Source organism: Cheilinus undulatus, linkage group 12 (genome assembly GCF_018320785.1).
Source record: "Cheilinus undulatus linkage group 12, ASM1832078v1, whole genome shotgun sequence".
Lineage (NCBI taxonomy): Eukaryota > Metazoa > Chordata > Actinopteri > Labriformes > Labridae > Cheilinus > Cheilinus undulatus.
The window spans coordinates 28,008,930-28,028,048 of record NC_054876.1 but is presented as its reverse complement, the minus strand read 5'-3'; the positions used below and the strand labels follow the sequence as shown (position 1 = coordinate 28,028,048).

The window sequence follows — 19,119 nt, the reverse complement described above, 5'->3', positions numbered from 1 at the left end:
AAGAGGTCACACAGCCCTCTTCTGACAGACTGTACTAAAGAAAATAAAAACGGAGCAATGAAAGTGAGGGGCAAATGTGCTCATGTCTACAGTGCAAATGAATCCCCTCTCCTTAAATATGGAATTATGTACTGTAAATGTCATTTTTGTGTGCTCCATCTCACCGGCACCTCCTCAGACTGGTGCTGCAGGCTGCAGGGAGGTTTGATGGGTCTGGGTCTGGTGGCCAACCAGTATGCCAGCACGGCGGTCAGAGCTCCGATGCCCACCAGCGTGGAGGTCGGCAGGGAGCGAAAGAAGTGGCCAAGGTCGTCCATCTCCGGTATCCTCAGGCCACTCATCATCTCCTGGGCCTGCATCTTCTCCATCAGGGTGGAACTCAGCTCTGCAGGAAAGAAGAAAACACTCACATGATTATGATTTTGTTCTATTGTTTGATTTTGATGTGCGTTTATGTTTGTGCAATAGCAATGTTTCGAAGGTTTGGAAAGTTTTGAAGTATTTTTCAAGACAGTCTGGCCGCAGACAAAAGATCTCAGATCTCACCGTTAACAGTGTGATGCTGTCTCTGTCAGTGTTAATTTCAGTGACTAACACTATGACTAAAAATGTTCGCCAACAGCCTTTTTTTCCATGGCAAAAACTAGACTAAAACTAACAAAAATAGATCTATGATGACTAAAACTGACAAAAACAAAGTTTACTTTTCATCAAGATGACTAAAACTACACCAAAATGTAATGTAGTTTTCGTCTGACATTCAAAATCCATGATATTTCTCGATTGTAGGTAAATCTCCAAAAACAATGCAGCTGTAGCTATTCTAACTCTCAGCTGTAGAAAGCTGGGACCCCAGGTTTGGCAGAAGTGCAGAACACACTACCATGATTTGGTACCAGATTTAGGCAAAAGAATAAATGCTTGGACTAACAGTAAAGACTAAAATGTGAGGACTTTTTATGGACTAAAACTAGACTAAAATGTTTTGAGTTTTCGTCAAATAAAACTAGACTAAAAGTAAAAAGGGTAGAAATGACTAAAATGTGACTAAAACTAAAATGCATTTCAGTTAAAGACTAAAACTAAGATTAAAATTAAAAATAGCTGCCAAAATTAACACCAGTCTCAGTCAGAACGGAAGTGCAGTTATTAGCCGGTTGATTTATTTCCAGGCCAAGATTTAAAATGTATTCATAAACAAAGTCTGTTACAGTCATGAAATTACACTAAAAAAATTACACAATAAATATGGAAGGTGGCTCACTTTAGCTTGGTTAAAGCTGACATAGTAACACTAGCTACACAGTTAATGTTACTATGTAAGCCAATGTAGCTAACTTAGCTTTAGCTTTCAAACTCTATAAACTCCAAAACTTTGAATGGAAACACAGCCAAAATGCTGCTGGGATTGAAGTTACTCATGTCCACCATCTACTAGTGTAAAGTGGTAACAGCGCAGACCTCTGCCATTAGCCCTATCTCCTAATAGTACAGAATTCTTCAAAAAATTCCTGGATCCAGATGGTGATCCAGATCACTTCCAAAATCTAATCAGTTCTCCTTATGCCATTTTTGACATTTCCTGAAAATTTCATCAAAATCCATCCACAACTTTTTGAGTTATGTTGCTAACAAACTAACAAATTAACTAACTAACGAACAAACTGACAAACCCACCTGATCACATAACCTCCTGGAGGTAAAAAAATAACTTAATATATAAATACAGTATCTTGGGAGGAGTGGTGTTCAATGTGGGGCACACAACACTCATCCACAAGCATGAGGAAATGAAGAGAATGTGGCTGATTTTTTAAAAATGCTTTTCATAACACCAAACATGAAAAGCCAACAACCTAAATCACATCAGCAACACCAGCGATCAGTGACAGACCGGCCATCTGGAATTTGAACAAATGCCAGAAGGGCTGCCCTACTATGATTCATTTGAGGTATTTAATATTCCACTGCTTACAAATCATGAAAAAATGAACAGAAATGCTGATAATACTTATCTTATTATCAGTGATTTCAATTAGAAATGATAGATTTTTTTAATACAATAATCAAAATTGAAATACATCGTTATTTTCTTTTTCTTGGATTAAAACAGATCAGCAAAGGCTTAAAATTTGTTTAATTTTAATTACAGATATTAAAATAAATAGAAGACAGGGACAAAAAAGGCCCAGTTTACATATCTGGAGACCAGATATTGACATTAACGGGTTTAAGGTGTGCCAAATGAATTTTAGTGTGTTATTTTTCAAAGTAAAAGCCCTAGTAGAATCGGTATGGTAAAGGGGAAAGAGCTCATACCAAATATTTAACTATTTACTCTACCATGCAGGACTTTCAGGCATGTTTGGGTCAAAATTTGAGGCTGAAGTAAGGTGTAGATAATAAAATAATATTAATAATAAACTTTATTTGTATAGCACCTTTAAAAACAGAGGTTTACAAAGTGCTTCAAACATCCAACACAAACAGCAGAACACAAAGAGAAAGACAAAACCCCAACAACAGAAGAACCATGAAAAACTCAGGCAGCATTGTAAGTCCAACATGTGGGAAGTTGCCTGAGGGCACTATCAGACGAGAAGGAGGATTGACACAACCCTGGTTGTTCTCTGGATCTCCTTGCGTATTACCAAGGGCAGAAGAAAACAATCTGTTGAAAAATATCAATTTTTGAAACCTGAGGGTGGTGTAAGGGGAGGATGTGGTGAGCAAGCAAGGTTTAGGGTACAGTCTAGGTGGGCAGTAGGGTTGCCGCAAACCCCTGGTTGTGCTGTTGGTGTCCCAAGGGTGTATTATCAGGGTGAAAAGGCCTGGATGAAAGAATGCTGTTGAGCTTGACCTTGGCTGCTGAGTGTCCTAAATGCCTAAAATTTAAAGACATTCTTTTATTTTGTGCAAATGGATAAAAACATTGTAGTAATTTCATTAATTTGCTGCTGTAAACAAAGAACAGTTATTTAAACCTAAATTGGTTTGGGAAAAAAAGCTAATGGTGACACAACAGATGCCATTCATTCCCTTATCTTTTGGACATGACCAAACATTTTGACCTTCTGAGAGACTATTTATTTAATCCTGAAAAAAGCTATGGAACACCAAATGATGACGGTACTTTATTTTAGTTTGATAACAAAAATGTTATTATAGAAACAGACTGGTACTTGTAATGCCATTTTCATTTAGACTAAAGGAGGCAGCTTTAGAAGTGGAAGAGGACTAAGACACTATATTCTTGCGACTCTCTAAACATAAATGGACTTCTTACTGGTTATATAATAATTATTTAAATTCATATTGCCCCTGCTTGCGCCATCTATTAATGTTTCTTCTCATTTATGCTGTACATTGCTTTATAAATGTAAAAACTAAAATTAAAAGTTGAAAAATAGGTGAAATATACAAAAATACATAAAAACAAAAAAAGAGGGGGCTTTCAGTATTTTTCTGCAGGTACAATGTAAAGTTGAGCCCTCTTCAATGGCTTAAAGAGATAGCCACACAGTTGCCCATGGAGGGACCGTTCATGTCATAAGCCAGTTTGCAGCCACACTCATAACAGAACTTCCTACATATTTCTCAAGGTTGTGGTGAAACGGCTTGATAGAGAAAAAAGTGTTTTATGAATACATTTGGCCTCCTGCTCCTCCCCACACTCCGCACGACCTTAAACACATCAGTCACATCTTACAGAAAAGTGAAAAAGGGGTTGCCCCCCCCCCCCACGCACACACACATTTCACTTTAACTGTAAAAGCAGCTCAGAATAATTCATCGACACTACAGCGCTGTGGTGGGACTCGAAAGAAAAAACAAACTCAAACGTCACGCACTGCTCTCATTATAGGTCAGCCTCTGTAACACACACATAATTCATCTGGCTGCAGCGTTGACTGAAGGGTTTCCTATCCTCCCTCAGGACATGAGTCACAGAGCACCACCTGACTGAGCGAATGGTGTTGCGGCACCACTGCAGCTCACAGCCAATCACAGTCACGTCCTGTCTTCACACGCGTATAAAACCACAGACAGTCAAGCTGAAAAGTAAAAATATCTGAGATCGTGGGAACACTGACTTCCTTTATCTCCTGTTATTTTGAGCACAAGCACTTTATTTCTTCACTACTGTGCTTATAGAGAGCAGAACTATAAGGTGAAAGCACCTCTCTGAGGATAAAGTCACAACTTAGCCTTATTTCCTCCCTCTTACCTTTCAGACAAGAAAGTCTCTTATTGTGGCTCTTTAAATCTAATAAAGCTTACAAAATAGTGAGATTAAATGTGATGCAAGATATCAAGGTTATCAGTCTAGATATAAGTATGATATACAGTAATACTTTATCATTTTTTTCATCACTAACCAGCTGCTCTTGGTAGTCTCAAAATCAAGACATTAAACACAGTAAATGAGGATTTTAAAGTGACTGCTTTTGAGTTATGGAAAAAAAAATTACACAGCACTGGGATTTGATTCTCCATCTCTCTCACTCACTTTGTAATAAAGGAAAACTGAAATATCAAAGCAACTTTATGTTTTTGTCATTTTGGACTGCATATACAGCACCAGAACTTAGCTTTGGTGATGTTTACATACTGGTATATCTATATGAGAGGAATCCTTCCCCATATACTACTGCCAGGATGAGTCTGCAAGACTCTCAGACTGTGAAAAGAAGATTCTCTGGCCTGATGAAACTAAAATGTAACTGTTTAGCCCCACTTCTAAACATAACATTGGGAGGAAACCCTGCACCGCTCATCACCTGCCCAATACCATCCCAACAGTGAAGTATGGTGGTGGCAGCATCATGCTGTGGGGGTGTTTCTCAGCAGCAGGGACTAGGAGGACTTGTCAGGAATGAGAACCTGTTCCACAGTGCTCAGACTAGGCCAAAGGTTCACCTTCCGAAACGACAATGACCCTAAGCACACAGTCTGGCTTAGGTACAACTCAGTGAATGTCCTAGTGTGGCCCAGCCAGAATCCTGACTTGAACCCTATCAAACATCTCTGGAGAGACCTGAAAATGGCTGTCTACCGACACTCACCATCCAACCTGACTGAGCTTGAGAGGATTTGCAAAGAAGGCCGGAAGAGGATCCCCCCATTCAGGTGTGCATCATATTCAAAATACCTTTAGGCTCTAATTGCTGCCGAAGGTGCTACAACTAAGTACTGAGTCACTGCATTCTGCTTTTATTTATATTTCACACAGTGCCCCAACTTTTTTGGAAATGGGGTTGTAATTAGAGATTTATGGATATAAAGATACAAGCGCTTATTATATGGCCTTAAACACATTTACATTGTCATCAAGCAGCACATTTCCAGTACAACTATGACATAACATTGACAAAATATAATACAGCTTTGACTAATCACCTGCTCGGCTGATATTCCAGGCAGAAACAAAGCCAATTAGTCAACCGTGAATTCCAAAATGCTGCTTTTCCCAGACTCCTTCAGACTCAAATCCTCTTAATTCATCCCACCTCAAGTTTCAGCTCAGACAGAAACTCTCACTTCTTTCTAAAAAGACCACATCATGACAGATTCCTTTACTGTGTCCTCTATCTCTTTAATGTCACAGGACTATCTGCTTCTCTTTTTCTCCTGCATTAGTCACATAGTTCCTCATTTCTCTGTCGTCCCTTTTCTCCTGCACTTCCAGTAATCTTGATTGGGGATTAGAGATGAGTTAGTACTGGGAACTGTTGATTGTGATGGTAAATAACAGAAACCACTTTGCAATGGTTATCTAAATATCTTTGTCCACATGTTCCTAAAGTGGTTACAATGTCAAAGTCAATTCTGAGATTAAAATGTAAAGTCCTGTTGTGTACACAGAATAAACCACTGGGCACAGCTGGAGTCTGGTTAGGTTCAATTATTGTGAGGTTATGACACATTGAAAACATATTCTGGCACAGATTCAGGCATTATTATTGGACTGAGAACTCACAGAAATAATCTTGATGAGCACATGAACATACTTCCATACTGCTGCACCCTAAAACTTTTTCCATACCATTAAATGAAACTTTAACACCATTGTTGGCCTCAAAAAATTTGCTGAAAATCAAACCAGAAAGTAGGAGTTGGGTTTGGAGATTACTTGTGTCTTCTACTGAAGTTTTGAGCTTTATTTGATTTTAGTTTCATTGTTTTTGTTTGTTTATAATGCTCTTTTGTTTATTGATATTTCCCTGATGATACTGTTGAGTAATGCTAATCTAGAAATAAAGTGATGTACTGATATTCTTACACATAAAATAATAGAACTACTGCCTGGTATTTAAATGTCTATTAGATGAATAATTAGAGACAGTGAAATAAAAGTGATGGGCAAATAAAAAGGGCTAGGGTAGTTTCTGTAATAATGTGATTTGTAGACAAGGCGACCTATAAGTAGGGATGAAGAGGAGGGCTTTCTGGGGCAGAGCTAAATGGGGGGCCCATGGAGGCCAGCAAAATCATGGTCCATTGTAAAGGTATTGTGTGATAACCATATTTTAACCCGCTCTTATCAAAGCAACAAAAATTAATTTTATTTACTTACACAGTAGTACAGTATAGCTTTTTTAAATGTAAGCCCCTTCTTTTATAGCAGAATTAACTTTTTATGGGAATGATAACAATGTGGATGGGCTCACTGACTAAACCACATGGAAACGAATGTCAGACTTCATAGCTACGCCTCACTGTGCACCAGGGGTGTCAAACTCAAGGCCTGGGGGCTAAATCCTGCCTGTGGAACAGTTAAATCCGGCCTGCAGGATTATCTTATATTTCTGTTATAACTGGCCCATCAGTATTAGATCTGCAGATTGCCTCAAGTATGAAAATGTAAACGTATCCTTGATTGTTTAAAACACCTTGTTAATTCATATAATCTGAAAAAGTAAGAAGTAAAAATATTTAGATAAGAAGTCAGGATTGTGAGAAAAGAAATTAATTTGTGTTTTAATTTCACATTTTCAAATTTGCATCTCACAATTAGGACTCAAATTTAGGATTTTGAGCTTTAAGATTCATAATTCTAATTTCATAATTTTGATTTTGACCTTTTAAACCAACTATTTTGTATTTTCTCATATTTTCAACTCCAAACTTTGACTTCATAATCCCATAATTTGACCTTTAAGAATCACAATTTAAATTTTTGAATCATATTTTGACTTTTAATTTCATAACGACAAATTTCATTTCATATTTTGACCTTTTAAACTCATGATTTCAACTTTCTTTCTAAAATATTTTCCTTTAAAAGAACAATTTCACATTTTGACCTTTTTGAGCCAATAAATTTATGTTTCTCAGATTGTGAGCCTTAAAACTTATCTCTTTTTTTAACTTTTTAAATGTCAAAATCATTTATCATCAATTTTTTTTCATATTTTATTACTGTTGAAATGAGGTTGACAGTTTCTGGTTAAAAAGGTGACCCTGTTAGGCCCTCAGGTTAGACGTGAGTCCAGAATCCGGTCCCTGCTGTGAATGAGTTTGACACCCCTGCTATACACAAATGTAAGGATGCCAGGAAATAAAGTAGAGGGAACCAAGACAAGGGAAAAGTAATTAAATCATTGCAAAACTGGGCAACACATGAGTTAAAAGTTGCAAAAAAAGTGGTAAAAAGAGGTTAAAAGTGACAGAAATGGGTTAGAAAAAGGCAAATGGGGCAAAACTGGGTGGAAAATAGAGAAAAGTTGTTCAAAAGTGGCAGAAATGTATTAATGTATATATGAAAAAAACTAAAATCATGAACATACAATGTTTTGGCCCGACACCAGCAATATCTTAAACTTGACGGAAAGATGCAGGATGTGGCACTGTGTCTCTGCTGCCCTCTGTTAAATCATTCAGCCCTGAGGCCTGATTAATTCACTAGTCAGAAAATACAAGTATTTAGTCCCTTTATCAGCTAATCAATAACAATACTTAATAAAGCTTTTTATGTAGATTTTTTTTAGATCATTTAGACTAAGAGAAGGATGAGGAACCTGTCACAGATTAAACTGATTTTTTCAGGCAAAGAAAAGGTTTTTTCTCTCTTTTTTTTCTTTTGTTTTTTACCTGAATGACCAATTGATTGGTCAATGTGAATGTCATTTTGAGTCAACCAATTTTTTTTTGGTTTATTACAGCTCTACAAAAATGTAGTCATAAAAAAACTTTACAAATATTTCTAATATTGGGATTGAAACAAGATGGACAGAATTTATATTAGATTTTAGACATTTAGATTAGATTATGAGTAAGCACTGCAGTGAGCATGAGTCCTTTATGATATATGGAAATTTAAACATTTCTGCACCACGATTGTTACACTGAATTCAGTCTTGACCATTCCCATTTATGAGTTTAGTGTCACAGCAATACAGCACATAAGACTGCCTTGCAAAGAGCAAGTGAGTCTTTGACTATCATTGACTTTTAATGCACATACCAGTAAATACACTTAATTCCATATTGTATTGTTCCAAGCCTCAGCTAAGCTGAAAGAGCTCTGATGATGAGATCAATGAGAAAGCAGCAGCCCAGCAGGCAGTGCGACATTCACTGAAGAGATATTTTCCATGTGGGTTGTGTCAACACATAAATCTGAACCATGTGATATAAAAACAAGTAAACAAAAAGATCAAATTAAGGCCAACAAAAACAAAACACAACCTGTTTTTCCTCTCTAGCACAGTCTCCCAACTTGTTGTACAACTGTAGACTTGTCATGCAAACATCCTTACAAAGACACATGCTTTGACTGAGGCTAGATTTTCATGACTGAATGTTCCAGATGTTCCTTTATTTAACATTCATTTATGATGCACACACAGTAACACTGAAGATGCAGCCCCACATGTGGTGCTGTAAGTGCTAACAGCAAAGTTATTTATTAACTATTCATCATTTAGCATTGATATTTCTTCTTTTTAAGCTTAAACATCCTTACTTATTGAGTTAACAACATTTACATGTAACACCAAATGGTAAGGAAATAAACATAAAGATAATAATATATGAAGATATCCATAAATATATTCTTTAAGTAACCATTTAATTTTTATCATCTTGTTTTCATGATCATTGGAAGCCAAAATCATAATCAAACTTACAATTAGATTTATTACCCAGCACTATAATGACATATTAATTTACGTTCTTTATCTGCTTGTCTGTCTGCATGCTCTACTGATTTGTTATTTGAAGCAAAAGTTACTCATAACGATCTCATGGATGCATTACTGAGGGAACACTGAGCAGAAGCTTAGATTACATAAATGTGACGTAGCTCCCTGCATGTGCTTTGTGTTGTGGTCAATGGCTAATGTGGACGGCTTGCAGGGATGACAGAGCAGCGCTGGATTAGTTGGTGTTTGAAAAAAGGGAGGCAGGGGAGGGGACACAGCACTCAAACAGCTCTAAATATAGACAGACTCTATAACCTACTGACACCACTGTGCAGAGCTGGAATACAGAAGGCTGGATTAAACCTTTACTTAACCTTTCCTGACATGACAATGTTGTTCAGAGAACAAAAGTCAGATCTGGGTTTATTAATAAAGATATTCTTGCGAAATTTCTTGTAAAATTGTGTTTCTTAAAGAAAAAACTTACTTGTTGCACCTCAAACCAAAGCTGCACGCAACTTACAAGTGATCCTAAGTACATGTTTTGGAGGCTTCCATGGTTTTAAAAATGAAGGGAGACAACATCTGGAAATACATCACTGCTCACTGCAGTCTGCTCCATCATAATTGAACACCCACTCTTGGCACCTGTTTGTAAGGGAACAATCTCTCATGTGGAGGCTGAATGGTTAAATGTACGAGCGACTGCTTCAGTTCAGACAGGCTAGCAGCTCACATCTAGCTGCTATGAAACAGCTCGACAGCAGCAGGAGACACGCAGCATGCCAGATATCTAATTGGCCTCCAGGAGGGATGTAAACATCTAGCTGCCTGACTTACTTTACATTTTTCTCTGTTCTGCTACACTTTCCTGTTTGACTGACCATAAAAACTGTTTTTTCTCTGGTATAAAACTTTAAACACTAAAACGAGAGAAAGCAGGAAATGTTAAGAGCATAATCTGATACACACAGATTTTAAACTCATTCCAAAACACTTTGTTAATTCAATTTAAACTTTTTTTCTTCATTAAAAGTGAAGTGAGACAAAAGTAAGGCTGAGTGCTTGTTGAGTTAAATCAAAGTTCTTCTGGGCAAATTGCTCTTCCACTTTACACGGTGGCTGTGTCCCATTTCTGGGGCCTACTCTTTTCAAACGTGCTAAAACTGCTGAAAAAGCCAGCTAGATCTTAGAGGCTGAAAAAAATGTTTATTATTTTGCTTGACAAGCTTAGACTGTAAAAAAAAGATGTAAACTGCAATGTAACCAACTGGCCTGGACACTACCAGTGTGGAGCATCAAGTTTGGCGATTCCTCATCACCATCTGGGCTTTTTTGAACGAGTTGAGGACAAAAGGAAGGATATGTAATCATATTATAACTGGTCAAGAAAGGTGACCAGTTTAGCCTTCAGCTTTGAAATCAACGATGTTCTCCTGAGGACATTTCTTTCTGGCAGACTTTTCTCTGGATAGGTTGAATTCCTCACCACATTCTGTATTTTATATTTGCAATGCTGACAAGATTAATTATTCAGCTGTTTCAACCTTTTCTCCACTACTGCCTACAGCTCTGTTTAGTGTCCATCTCTGTCCTGTAGTAACCTTCTTAACACACCCCAGGGACACACATTCACAAACACATACAAGAATGCACATACAGGTCTTAAAGTCAGTCCCTCTTCCTTCTACAAGGATTGTTTCTTCAGCTGCTGGGACAGAAAAAACAGCAGGCCATCAGAAACAACAATGACCTTTATCAGGATGTGAACTCAAAGACATTCAAGTCTATTTAAGAGCACATCCCACCATAGACATGGAGTTTGTTCATAGATATATTTTTGCTGTAATATCACATCCTTAACGTATTAATTACAGTCACAATATTCAATCTCTCATAGTGCATCCTAGAAAATGGATGTTTAAATGTTTTTTATGTTGACGTTTTGTTAGACGTCTTCCATCTGCAGCTGTCTCTAAAATAACCTTTTACAGGTCGACTACTCATAATAGACATTTCAGTCTATGCCGATTGAAGTCTGAGTAATGTCAGCCATTTGGTTACTGAATGGGGCTTTTGAAAGAAATTCACGGCTTTCACCACATTGAAAACGCTGTCTTAAACCTAATTTGGTCAGACTTGAAACAAATAAGGCGGAGCTGTTGCAGGTCTAAAGCCTCCTGACAAACACCCTGTGTCAGCTTGCAGTCATTTCAGCCATGCCCTTAATTATGCATAACTCATATCCTTTTTAAAACCAATGCAGTTACCAGGTTCAAATCAACTGTAAAAATAGCCATTTTAGAGTTTTTGTACACCTAGAATAGCTTATTTTCAACTGCGCTGTGTAAACTGGTGTCAAATTGGGACCAAGCTCCCAAGTTTGATGACCACGGCACTCAAGATTGTTTCTTCTTTACAAAAAAACTACAGTTGTAGTGGTCACAGTGAAAATTAACTAAAAATGAAGCACTGTAAATACCAAAGCAACCTCAGTAAGTGCAGGGATTTGGCATTGACAGTTATCAAAAGCAAGTGGCAGGCAAAGCTAAGTCTGAAGGATGATCTGCAGTTAACTTTTTCCACAGTGCAATACCGCATTAATTGCATACTCATTGTTCCGACAAAATTAGAGAGGAGCATAAAAATATGGCAATATTGGCAATAAATTGATGCAGAAAGCAATAACTTCTTTGAAAGCATGTTTTGTGTGGGGGTGAGAGGTGAGACATTCAATACATTCCTTACAGGGGGTGGATAGTAGCTAATTGTATTTACTCAAATTAGTGTAATTGAGCTGGGTTTTTAGTGTACTTGAGTAGATTTTAAAATAATTTATTTTACTTCTACTTGAGTAAGTTTGAAATAGAGAAACCATACTTTTACTTGAGTACAATACTCTTGTACTTTTTCTACCTCTGTTGTGCAGCACATAGAGACAGAACGATTCCATATCACATCCAAAAAAGCTGTTGCACAAAGCAAAAAACCTGGAGTGTTGATATCTCAGGGTTAAACATTGAATTGATTTTAACTCTATTCTGATGGAAATGGTCTGCAGTGGTGGAGTTATCTGACAGTGTTGATAGACCAGTCTTAGTTCAACTCTGTAAAGAGTCAACTGACCTAAGCTATGTCCACTGCGATTTATAATTTGAGGGATGTGTGGGTGGAGTTCCCCATCATGCCCTTGGGCAGAGTGTTTCGATGTATTTTATATGTGTTTAGTTGTGCTTGAATGTGGCCTGTTGTACCGTGATCCCTGCTGGGGTTATTTTGCTCATGTCTCTGGGGGATTGTTGTTGTTTTTGATGTTAGACACATTTGCACCATGACTGAAGTTATCCAGAGTTAGAGTCCCTGCCTATGATTTAAAGTCTTCCTGAAGGACACAGTGAGTAACCTCCATCAGATTGCATTGGCTGGCTGTGAGGTTGACTCTCTGATTTGCTCGTGCCAGAGGAGAACCACCTTGCCACAGATTTTCAGGAGTTACTGCAGCTCTGTCATATTGTAAAATATTTAAGACTTTAAAAAGTGCAGTTTAACTTTATGTAGTGTGGACCAATGTGGACACTTCTAAAGTGTTAAATTTAACTCTATATGAGTTTATTAACACTGTAAATTTTCCTTTAAATTAAATATTTTTACTTCTACTTAAAATGGGTTTATACATGAGTAGTTTTCCTTTGCTTGGATTAATAATAACCACAGTAACTGTAGTTTTACTTGGGTACAATAGCTGTGTACTTTTCCACCTCTGATCCTTTCAGGGGGAGGCTCACTCTCCAACACTTTAAAAACTCTGGCTTATGTCATGTGTTTTGCTGGTACTTTTCAACAGACTCATATTTTCTGTAATATCATCTGCTCTCAGTAAACAGGGTTTCCAAACTTAATGAGAGATGAGACCAGGGGATCAGTTCTGGCTAACATTAACATTTCATCAAAGCTGAGCCCTGTCAGGACAGCAAAGGCCTAATTTGCTTTAAAAAATGAAAGTGAATGACTAAATTGTGTAAAATTAAGATCAATGAAAATAAAACCTCTATAAAAGTTTGATATGTTCATATCTCAGAGGGAGCATGACAGATTTGCACAGTCAGACCGAGTATTGAGGAAATATAATACCATGTTTGCTATCAATGAGAAGTATTTAGAGTGCATGCTCTGCATGAACATCTGGATTAAAAATACTTTTTTTCATGTGGATTTGGATGTCTCAGCAGATTTATCTTGGGAGTCAGGTTAAATATTTCAGTATCCTCTGTAAATATTGTCTGAAAATCTTAACCAGCTTTTAATGGATGAAGATGAATGATGCGATTGAGTCCATTTATAATGTTTGAGAAACATTATGTCTTAAAACTTGCACTTAAGTCTCATTTTTAAATCCAATTGAGTCACTCACATTGAATAATACTGGTAAAAAGCAAAAGCAAATTTCCAGCTGCATCCACTCACAGAGAAAGTTGATTATGTTCCAAGAAGAAGTAGTATTTTGGGAAGCAGAATTTGGGTAACTTCAGACCATAGATGTTATATTATTCCCACAAATGGCTCCTTTAAAGTGCCTCTTAATTGTTGCTCTCCTGAGGGCCAGTGAAAGGTTCCCATGCAACAGTCCATTTAAACCATTGAAGTTAACATTTCAGTGTATTTGGAATGACTCTCAAATATCAGACATGTGGTTCATTATTTGCTGCAGCTTTGTCTTTACTGCCTTTATATATGTAGATGAGGATATTTCTCTTCTTCTATGGGACAGACTTGACATCTCAAAGATTCTGGTGCAGCGTAATCACTGCAGTAGGCTAAATGCTCGTGAATGGGCCAGCTGGACTTCCTGTGACCTCTGAAGCTTAAAGTGGAGGAGAGGCAGCCCTTCCTCCTTAAGTCCCGCCCCATCAGGCCATCCGAGGGCCGTCACCAATGATTAGAGTGCAGCATGGTGAGCTTACAGCCTATTAGCCTGGAGACAGATGACCAGCAGTAACCTCACTACTGCACTCTATTTAAAGACTCTACCTTCTCTTATTCTTTAAACGCTGCACCGCGTCCACTTCTCCTTTTTTCTTTTGCTTCTTTTTTACGAAGGATATTCAATCAACCTCACACAGCATCTTTTCTCCCTGTCATTCTCTTTTCATCCACTCACTGTTTTATTGTGAGAAGAGTTTACACAGACCACCATCAAGGTGCCAAACCACAGCCTCTTCCTGTCACTGACACTATGAGAAAACAGCACACATCACGTAACATCCTGCACACCCAATTCTCCTTCTGCATTGAGATATAACACAATTGGTACTTGCAGACATCATTCATAAAAAATAATCAGATACATGCAGCTGAGGAGAAGAAATTCTGAAGATGAATGGAGGGATAACACTACTAAATGAAAACATATAAATAACCAAAAATGCAGCAATAGAGTAAAGAAACAATGCAAGCAAAAGCTAAAAGCTCTACACTGTAAGTGCATCACAGAAGTGTTTAAGCAGCTGTAGTAAATGCAGCAGCACTTACAAAGGCGTCTGAGGCAGCCAGGCAGCAAGTGAGCTGTGATGTAGGTCTGTGTACATGTGTGTGAGTCAGTGTGTATGTTATGCCAGCGTGCCTAAGGTGGATATCACATCACCCTTTGCAAACTAGTGATTACCTTCCCATTGCCGCCAACCAGATTAAGCCAAGGAAAGCAAGGCAGCGAGATTGCGTTTCAGCCTTGTTTGGGCCTTGCTGGCATCCGTATCACACCACCCTCAGCTCGACAGACGCCTGCGCTGCCTCACCACACCCACCAGCCCCTCCCTTCACCACTCTCTCTCTCCCTGACACCCTCCCCCTACCTTAACACACCACGCACATCTTCTCCTTGAGTCAATGATACACACGCTCACACAGTGGCACAGTGACACACAGCATACACACATGAGTAGGCCCACATATGCAAATATGCATTTGCACATGGGAGCACATTTAAACAAACGACATACAGCTGGGAAGCTGCAGCCAGGTGGATTTGACTATCAAAGAAAGGATGAGGGTGTGTCTGTGGATCTCATCCTGGGGGGGTTAGGACCCATAGATGTCCGCTGAATGATATTTTGAGGGTCATGGTACAACTTATCAGTGGAAAAAAGCATGAAAAATACCAATTTGCAATAAAAGATGAACATTATAAACGGTTATCCTTTTATTTTAGCGCATCCTTGAAGGATGAATTCTCACTATAGTGAACTTCTGTGCAAATCCTTTTTCCTGTTATCTTCACAGGAATAAAAACGGCTGTCTATCTATTAAAAAAAAAAAAACAGAGTATTGAATATGCAGCATAAAATTGCCTTCATTAGAGGTTTGTTTAATTTCCTTTAAAGTCAGCTCAAGCAAAAAAACAAAAGAAAACTAAAAGAGCAGAACCAGAAACAACAGTGAACAAGGTCAAAATACATTACTGTGAAGACCATTTATTGGAAAACTACTTGAGCGTGTTACAATCAAACAGGGCTGCTTCAGCACTTTAAGCTGAGCCATTACTGCCCTGCTTCAAACAACATGAGGAAGAGGACCCACTGAATGCTGAGGCAGCAAAAAGCCACTCAGAGGGAAGGCTGCCATGTGGATCTCAGAGCAGCCAGACTGGCTGATGTTATTGATCACCCAAGGATTGGGAATGTAGTGTAGATGGAGAGCTTAGCTTTAAAGCCTTTAGGTATAACTGCTACAAATTCTGGGAATTAAATCACATTTTTAGGCATGTAGTTGTGCAAGATTTTACAGAAAACTTCAACACTGAGAACTCCTTAAAGTTAGTGCAGGTGCACAATGACAGACATTTATTGCACAGCAGGCAGAACCTAATACTCAGCATTTATCCTGTCATATTGTGCAGTCATGCAGTGTGTCTTTAATTTGCAGGTTTTCAACATTTTCATAATCCCTCCTGCTCCCTCCCTCTGACACACTCTAACTTTGAAAACAGCCAAAACTGGAAAGACAGAGGCAATATGTATTCATAGGACATAAATACTAAGGTTACTGTTCTTTAGGACAAGCATGTTAGGTTGTACTCCTTAAATACTCAAACACCATTGGTTAGATTATGCCACGGGGTGGGGCAAAGGCACTACCATCCTCTGAATTAAATATTAAGGAGAGGAAAAAGAATAGGTTTACCATGCTGTGTATGTCTGCACTAGATGGTGATTAAAATGAATTATTAATAAGGAGGACTAGCAGGGTGTTGGGATGTGATGACAGGTGGAGGGTGTCATGAATCTCCCCAAGGGGACCCTTTTTAGCCCCACTGTGGTGTGTATTTTCTTAACTTAACAATGCAGTGTATTTGAAACTATTTTGAGCCCCACTTCTGATTGGCTGCGCCAGTTATTTAAAATGCAGCACGAGCAACCCTGTAATAGCACATTTTAATATTAATGCAGCAGACAGAATCCCAGCTGTTTCCGCGTGTTTGTCACATAGCAGCCATGCACTGAAGCTGATTAGGCGGAAGAATACACAAATAAACCTGGATGTTTTAGCATTAAAACTTGGCTTTTCATGAAATGTAACTCTGTGACAAGAGTGTTAATATAAGTGCCCCACCTAAATCTGGCAGTAATGGAAAAAAGCATGAAAACAAGCCAAAGCTAGTGTGTCGTGTCACGCCTCTATAGCGCTGCTGTAAAACACGTTTCAAACGGGGTTATATTTTCCAGATCAGCGTCTTGCGCGTGCTAAAGACGATAGATGTCATCGACTGTGTCCCTGAACAGATTCAGCACCCCCTAATACCGCTCCAGGGTCTCTGGGTGGTGTCGGTAAACCAGAGCATGCTGTGTTCTCTGTGTAGTTTGCCGGTAGGCCGCAGGATTTCAGCACCCCTCTCTCTTGAACAGCTCCCACCAATCAGCCGTGTCCTTTGTACGCGCGTCATACCTTCCTCATTCTCCCTCCCTCCATCACCGAGGCATGGCGGAGGGCATCACTGACAAAATGCTGACTTAATCAACCGGCTTCCTTCAAATGCACACGTTTTGTTGAAATAATAAGCTCAATAAAGAGGTGTTTGTACGATTTGGTTTTGAAAGAAGCACGCGCCGCACCAAGAATTCATTTAACACAGGCTGTTCCATAATAGAGTTTTTTTTTTAATGACGTGTGTCCGGTTTCTACGCACAATGTCACACGATCTTAGCAGCTGTCCGGCCTCATTTGCACACATTTTTATTCAGTTCGGCCTACTGTGTTAATACCTATTTCTAATAGTGCTGTTTTACCGTAAACACACACTGGTAGACGTAAAATTAAAGTCACTCTCCCGCAGAATTAACCTTATGCATTCAGCCGCATGGCCGCTTAGTGCAGGCTACCTGGTTAAAGGTAACCTGGAGGCATTCTTGAATGTGCGTTTATGATCAAAGGGTGTAAATCAAAGCACTGTGGTTAAATTCATGTCGTGCTTAACCGAGGTCTTGATGGTACATTCATACACGTGTAGTAAAAAATTAAATGTCACCGGCGTCACGGTGCAGGCAGAGCACCAACTGCAGCAATACAAAGAGATTAAAAAGCCAACGAAAGAGGTTTTGACCACAAATAAGAAGCCAGAAATAGCACATATCTTGCTGATGAATGAAAAAGCCGGCAGTGTATGGAACACAATGCACCTCAGCCCGTGAGACAGGTGCATTGCCCACAAATCTCAGCCCTGCTTTAATAGCCTTATAACTGATTAAGAAAGGAAAATATACATATGAAACTCACCTAATATAATCCAGAGCGACCCAGAGACCAAAACGAATGCGAGCATGTCTTTCTCATTGAGTCAGCTGTCCCGGTGCAGGAGCGGCTCAAAACTGCAGCATCGACTGCAGCAAGTCGCCGACAATCTGGGAGATTAAGGAGGGGGGGCGACAATTTATCTGAGACAGACCACAGAGGGGGAGCTGGTCAGTGGATGGCGATATCCAGCAGGTTTCTACAGGAACGTGCTGACTGGAGAAACAGACCCCGACCCCCGGCTTATTGAAGCATCCTTCCGCCTGCTGGATCGTCCTCCTTCACCTAGTTGGCCGCTGCGCAATGGCAGACACCCCCGCTGAAATGAGAGGGCTTACAGGTCGGACTGAAGATGCGATCGACGCCAAGGTTACTGAGGATGAAACGTCTGTTGAGGATTAATCAGCTTTCATTTCATATGACTCTTATCGTGACATTAGCATGACGTTGTAAGAAAGAAATTTTATCTTTTATCAAAAATGCACCGCTAAAATATCCAGCAGCCACATCTAGATTTGATATGGGCTAAATACGCATGCAGGGAGGCTTGAATCTCGCTGTGTTTATGCATTTCATAGATGTTGTACACATTGTTTTATTCAAGAAGAAGACATGTTATTTTGGTCTATGCTACATCACACCATGCAGCCTTTTTAGCGTCCCTGCAGCTGCGCAAAGCTTTGACACAGAGTAACTTTGCATTCACCACATCATATCACGTGGTACAATAAGACACTCCCTATGAACTGAAGTAACCTTGAGAAAAAGGCCGACGGGGAGGCAGAGGCTGGGACTGAGTGATGGAGACAGAGGACATAAAAAATCTGAATCACACCAAAGCTAAAATAGCTCTTTGGTGTATATGCTAAAGGAGCCAACAAACAAGTATAATCTTTGTTAAAGTGATTACATTTTATTTCTTTTATATCAACCACCTTCACCATGGGGGGCATCACCAGGAATTCTGAGCCCCACAAAAAAATATCTCTTAGCTCAATGCTATTTCAAGGCATGATATGAATGCTCTTCTGACATTTTGCATGCAGAATGTCACAAAGGCATAAAGGAGGGATGAAGCAATCCTCCCTCTGTGACAGCTCCAGAGGAACTAAAAGAAGTCCAAGCTGAATCAGTCCAAGCCTTGTAGTGACATACCGCCATTCTCTGCCCACCTCTGCAGCTTACTAGCTTT

General features: G+C 39.0%; 1 protein-coding gene across 1 annotated transcript in view; it reads right to left on the bottom strand.

Moving 5' to 3' along the window:
• acsl6 (acyl-CoA synthetase long chain family member 6) overlaps positions 1 to 18,065 on the bottom strand; it is a 56,129-nt gene extending 38,064 nt beyond the window's left edge. The window contains exons 1-2 of the mRNA XM_041802069.1: positions 17,913 to 18,065; positions 165 to 385 (exon numbers count right to left, since the gene is read on the bottom strand). Of these exons, the coding sequence (XP_041658003.1) occupies positions 165 to 385; positions 17,913 to 17,958 (267 nt within the window). The 5' untranslated portion in view covers positions 17,959 to 18,065. The remainder of the gene's footprint in view (positions 1 to 164; positions 386 to 17,912) is intronic.
• Positions 18,066 to 19,119: the final 1,054 nt, after the last annotated feature.